Source organism: Plasmodium reichenowi, chromosome 4 (assembly GCF_001601855.1).
Source record: "Plasmodium reichenowi strain SY57 chromosome 4, whole genome shotgun sequence".
Lineage (NCBI taxonomy): Eukaryota > Apicomplexa > Aconoidasida > Haemosporida > Plasmodiidae > Plasmodium > Plasmodium reichenowi.
Window position 1 is genome coordinate 188,898 of NC_033649.1, and position 6,512 is coordinate 195,409.

General features: G+C 22.2%; 1 protein-coding gene across 1 annotated transcript; it reads right to left on the minus strand.

The window, feature by feature from the left end:
- Positions 1-124: 124 nt before the first annotated feature.
- Positions 125-6,204, minus strand: PRSY57_0404300 (hypothetical protein; the record flags this gene model as incomplete). Its single annotated transcript, XM_012905907.2, has 8 exons — positions 125-150; positions 247-337; positions 449-562; positions 720-5,117; positions 5,312-5,740; positions 5,869-5,894; positions 5,988-6,022; positions 6,200-6,204. 8 exons carry the CDS (start codon positions 6,202-6,204, stop codon positions 125-127), a joined length of 5,124 nt encoding a protein of 1,707 aa, XP_012761361.2.
- Between the last annotated feature and the right edge of the window lie 308 nt (positions 6,205-6,512).

Here is a 6,512-nt window from a genome sequence, read left to right on the forward strand (position 1 = left end):
AAACCGTACAACATATTTCTACCTTTTTCTTTTTCTTTTCTTCTTTTGAATATGATAAATATTAAATGGTATATATTTATTACAAGTTTTTGTAGCCTCTAATTAGTAGGGACAAATTAAATAATTATAATGTTCCAAGGATTATGGTACCTGAAAAGAAAATAATAATCAAATAACATGAATAAAAGTATTTACATATATATATATATATATATATATTTATTTATTTATTTATTTATTTTTTACCACTCATTTCGTAAAGTCTATCATTGAAGGAGCTCTCCTCGTGTGCATATTTTTTGTTCCTGCTCAAAGGATAAGTCTTCAAATTTAGGGGCTACAACATTTAACAAATATATATATATGTATGTATGTATGTACGTATGTATGTATGTGTGTATATGCCTAGATAAATATACCCATTATATATTTTTCATTTTTTACTCACTGCTTGAAAAATTCGACTGTACATTCTTATTATCTCTTTTCTTAAAATGGCCTTTTCTCTACAACAAGATATTACCAATTTGAATACTCCAGTTGATGAGTTTTCGCACATTACCTAAAATACGCAGAAAAAAGTAAAACCATGAAATTAACAAAAATGTATATATATATATATATATATATATATATATATATATATATGTATGTGTGTGTGCTCACACAATTGCTAACCCATCTAGTTGTGTAGTGATTAATTTTATTTTCGAACTTACCTTCATCTTCTTAAAGGCGTCACAACTTAAAGCTATACCATTGGCATGTGATACAAAGTAACAAGGGAATTTTTCAACAATATAATTATTTTGTATTTTTTCTATTTCATTCGAAGAATATATAAATAACTTCATATAATAGGTATCTTTCATATTAACCCTCTTCATATATGAATCTGACAGAAATACCGTTATTATATTTAATTGTATTATAAAATAATCTTCCTTTATTTCTGCTGTCTCTTTTGTTGTAGTTGCTAAAAGGTTATATCCTTTTTGTTTAATATGTTCACCATTCTCATTAGGTTCTTCCTTTTCATTAAATTCACCCTTCTCATTGTTTTTATTTATTTCTTTTTTTTGTTCATCCATTTTTATTTTATCCTCTTCCACTCTCTGTAATTTTTTTAAAATATTAGAAAAATTATTTAAAATAAAATTATTACTAAGGTTAACTTTTCGTTTGGTTCGTTTTATGTGTCTTATTTTTTCAGTATTGAAACTACCACTTGTGTTTATATTTTCTGCACTTTTGAATAAAAGTAATTGTTCTGTTAAAATATTTTTAAATTCATTTTTCTTATTTTTTATTTTTTCCTTTATATATTCCTCATCCTTTTTTTCTATCCTCTTTCTATTTTCACCCTTTTCAACAAGTCCGATTGATGAAATAAATTGTTCTTCAGAACGCATCAAATTTGTTGCACGTTTTTTATTTTTTTCAACAGCAAATATTTCTGAGCGCAATATGGACTTACTCCTTTTTGTTTCAAATTTAACCATACAATTATTATTTTTTTTTTTAACAAAATTATATTGAGATGACATATTTTCTTCTATTATACTATCATTATGAATATTAACTTTTATTTTTCTATTTAATTTTTTTTTTTTTTGTTGTTCTTCTTCTTTTTTTTTCTTTTCATATACATTATTAATATTTTCAAAATCATGTTCATTTATAATAAGTTCGCTACTCTTCAAATATTTTTTGGTTAGAAAAAATTCTAATGTATTTCTAGAACAATTTATATTTTTTAAATCAACATAATCTTCATTTATTTTCTTTTTTTCTATTCCTCTTATCTTTGAGGTGCTAGAACATTTCTTATACATTTTTTTTTCTATACTATTTAACAACACACTATATTCTTTATCTGAATAGTTAGATTCATTTATATTTTTACATAAATCTTTTTTTTTATTATTTATCTTAACAGGAGATATATGTTTTTCCTCTTCCTTCTGTGATCCTATAATACCTTTTTCATTCTCACTAGGAATTAATATACTGTTTTTTTTATTATTGGTAAATATTAATGAATTTGTGCACAGCTCAAAGCTGTCACTATTATTATTATAAAAATAATTATTTTCATCATTTACATTTTTTTCATCATTTTTCTCATTTACATTTTTTTCATTTTTTAGTATTTTGTCTGTATTGGAATAACCTTCTTCATTTTTATTACTTCCTTCCATTTTTAATACTCTTTCATAAGACGAGTAGTCACTTTTTCTTTTCTCATCAACATTCATTATATTATTTTTTTTATCATCTACTATACATATATGTTTTTCTTCTTCTATGAAACGTTCCGAACCGTTTTCATGTTCCAAATCAAATTTCTCCTTTTCGACTATTTCATTTTGATTCAAACAATCATTTTTAGCTCCCTTCATTTCATTATACTTAATATTCTGATAGTCATTATTCTTTATTTCACATGTGAAAGAATTCCCTTCCCTTCCTTTTTTATTATGAATTTTAAACTTTTCTAAATTTCCATTATTAAACATAATACTCTGTTTTGTATACATACCACCTTCCTTATATGTATTATCCATAAATAAAACACTTTTTATAATGGCCCTTTTATTATCATGTTCTATATCACTCAAACCATTTTGAATACTATGCACCTTATAATTACTAACATGTGTTGATCGGTTTATTCCTATATTTTTATGTATATTCTTATGTATATTATACTTTTTAATACTTGCGTTAGCTTCCTTTTTATTCATTTGTGCTTTATTATGTATCATATATTTCACAACAAAGTTATTTCTTTTACACACATTATCTGATTTGTCCTTCTTGTTGCATAAACTAAGCATAGAATTTTTCTTAATACAACTATTTTTTAATAGATGAGAAAAATACATCTTATTTTTATACTTTATCAAATTATCCTTTTTTATGCTCATTTTCTCCTTTGAGACCATAATATGGTTCTTTTTCAAAAATGATTTTATACCCTTCATATTAAATGCCTTATCTTTATAAATACCACTTAAAGTTATTTTATTGTCATAATTTTTTTTCTTATATATACATTTGTTTATACGATGATTAATTCTTGTGTTTACTTCTTCATTTGCCTTCACATTTATTATGTTCAGGGGTTTGATAGAGAGTAGTACATTTTTTTTTTCTTCTTTATCGTTATTATTATATATATCGTCCTTTTTACCATCCCTGAAATTTAATAAATACTTATTATTCATATATTTTTTAATGTGAATACTATTATTTTTTCCATCCATATTAGGAAAAGGGATATAAGACCTACTACTAACAATAGGATATCTATACTTTTCGTCATCATCACTAAGGATATTATTCTTTTCAGTCATGTTTTTATTTTTTCTGAAACATATATTCTGATTATCCTTTTTATACATATTGCATACATCATATATCTTTTCAATTCTTGAAAAAAGTCTTTTCTCTTTTTCTATTGCTTTTTTTAAATTTACGCAATTATTTAAACGACCAATTAATTCAACCTTATAATTTACCTTAAATTTTTTATCCTCTTTTTTATTTTTTTTTGTTTTCTCTTCCATGTGTTGTAAAATTAACATAGTTAAAGGTACGTTTGACGGAATATCGTTTATGTTAATTATTTGCATATTATCCTTTTTATTTTTTATACGATTATCCACTTCTTTAATTTTGCTGGAAATTTTTTTTTTTTTTTCAACAAATACATGAGAAGGATAATTTGTGTTCTTTTTATTTTCTTCCAAGAAATTTAAAATTTCCATATTATCCACATTTATATCTTGTTTTATTTTCATTTCTTCCTTTATCGAATTATGTGATAAATACGTAAATTTGTTTGTATCTTTATCATCCTCATTTGATTCATTTTTTATATATTCTTTATATGATTGTAATTGTTTCATATTTTGTGTTAAATCATCATTTTCCTTATTATCTATAATAGAATTCTCTTCCGTTATAATATTATCATATGGTATGATGTTCCCTTCCTCTTTATTATAATAAGAATAATCATGTGACATGTTATTATATTCCACAATATTATAATAATTTTCATTATAATGATTATCATTATAATAATTATCATTATGGTAATAATTACTATATCTTTCTCTTTTTTCATTACACGATTGAGACGAATAATTCTCTACATACCATTGATTATCTACTTGATTTGTATTTTTCATTTTATAATCATCACTACATTTTATGTTGTCAGTACTATAACTTCTATTAGTAACATGTTTTTTTGTTATATCCACATCTGACTCATTCATTATTTCAATATTATTTTTTTTTAATATTGAATCTTCTTTATTACTAATTTGATCCTTATATAAATCTGTATTATCAGTAGATGACCCAAAAAGTGTTTGAAATTTCTCTCTTATTTTTTCACATTCCTCTTTATTATTTACATGAATTTCATCCATACTACATAATAAAAACTCCCTACTATCCTTCAATATGTTTGATGCTTTTTCTAACACATGCAAACTTGATACATTAATTTGTACCTTATCCTTGTCATTCTTTTTATCATTATATATCCTATCCATTTTTTTATTTCTTATTTCAATCTTATTAATCGCCGACATGTCATTTTTTTTTTCTCTTTTTAATTTTTGTAAATATGATGTATCATTATGTACTTTCATTTGTATCTTTTCCAATTTTTCATTTTTTAAGTTATTCTCTACTATTATATTATATATGTTTTCCTTTGATCTTTTCGTTACACATAAATTTATTTCCATTTTTTCCACATTTAAACTTTCTATGCATTCTTTTTTTTCTCTCTTTTTTTTATTTCGTTTCCACAATTTTTCCCTTTTTTTAGCTTTTTTGCTCAAAACCTTTTCTTTCCTAGCGCTCCCCATATTATATGATGAAAAACGTTTATGAAACATCACCTTTTCATTTTTATCATATTTTCTTTTTCTTTTTATTAATTTATTTACATTATTTAGGTTCTTTCTATCTTTATTATTAATACTATTATAATAACTAACATCATTCATACAATATTTATATTTTTTTTTTATATTTTTATTTCTAGATATACCTTTCAGTTTTATGTCCTTCTCTTCAATTAAATTACAATTCTATAAAGACATCAAAATGTACATTCAAGCGTATAAATATAAATATATATAATATATATATAAAAATAATTAAATATAGCACATATATATATATATATATATATAGAAACGTTTCATATTTGAGACATTTAGAAAAAAAAAAAAAAAAAAAAAACCTTTAACATTGTATTCACATATTTTCATAAAAATTTCACCTTCTGGTTTGTATATAAATGTACAAAATTTCCAGGAGTTATATAATATTCACCTTTCAGCTTTTTATAATATTCAATAAATTCATTAATAAATTTATTCTTATCATATTCATTAAAATATGGGTTATCATTATCAAAGGAAATATTGTTTACACCGCATTCGGAATTATCAAAATTGTTAATATAGTTTTTGTCATTATAATTTTTCTCCACATAAAATTGTGATAATTTATAATCTTTTTCTTCCTTAATTTTTTTTTCTAAATTAACTTTGTTTTTATTATGATATGTTGTTCCTATTTGTTCACATTTATTAAAATTTCCATTTTTACTTTCATCTGTATCTTCTTCTAATTTGGTTTCTGTACATATGTCATTCCAATATAAATCAATCAGATTATCTATATATTTTTCCGATTTATTACATACCTAAAAATACAAACGCACATATATATATATATATATATGAACAAATATATGCACACTTAAATGTATAAACATATGCTTATATAAAACCAATTTTTAAGAACAAAAAATCTATATTAAAAAAAAAAAACCTTTGTATGTTTATCTTCTGAAATACCTATAGGAAAAATATAAAAAAAAAATATACATATATGTAACATATTGAAAGATCACATTTAATAAATATACATATATTGTATTTTTTATATACGTCTAAAGTTTTCAAATAAAAATGGGGAACAATCACTAAAAAAAAAAGTAAAGAAAGTACATATATAATATATTCAAAATTAAAAGGAATTATATAATTTTATAATCATATTTAAAGACGAGCGAACAAAAATTACTCAAATCATTCAACTATCAAAATTATATCATGTTCGTTTATTTTTTTTTTTCTTAGTGTATGTTGTTTAAGCAAACCTCATGATTCACAAATATAAAAGTGAGAAATACAATTTATCTAAATTAATATCCTTGAAAATGTTAAAAGGAGAAAAACAATAAAAAACAATTATATATATATATATATATACATATATATTTATACATACACATATATTTATACATACACATTTCCTTAACATACACAAAATATTAAAAATAATAGAACAATAATATTAATTATATAAAATGGCTAGAAAAAAAAAAAAAAAAAAAAAATTATGAACGTTCAGAAAATATGAACAACCGTAGCTATTTTTAAGAACATTATAAAAAAAAAAAAATAATAAAA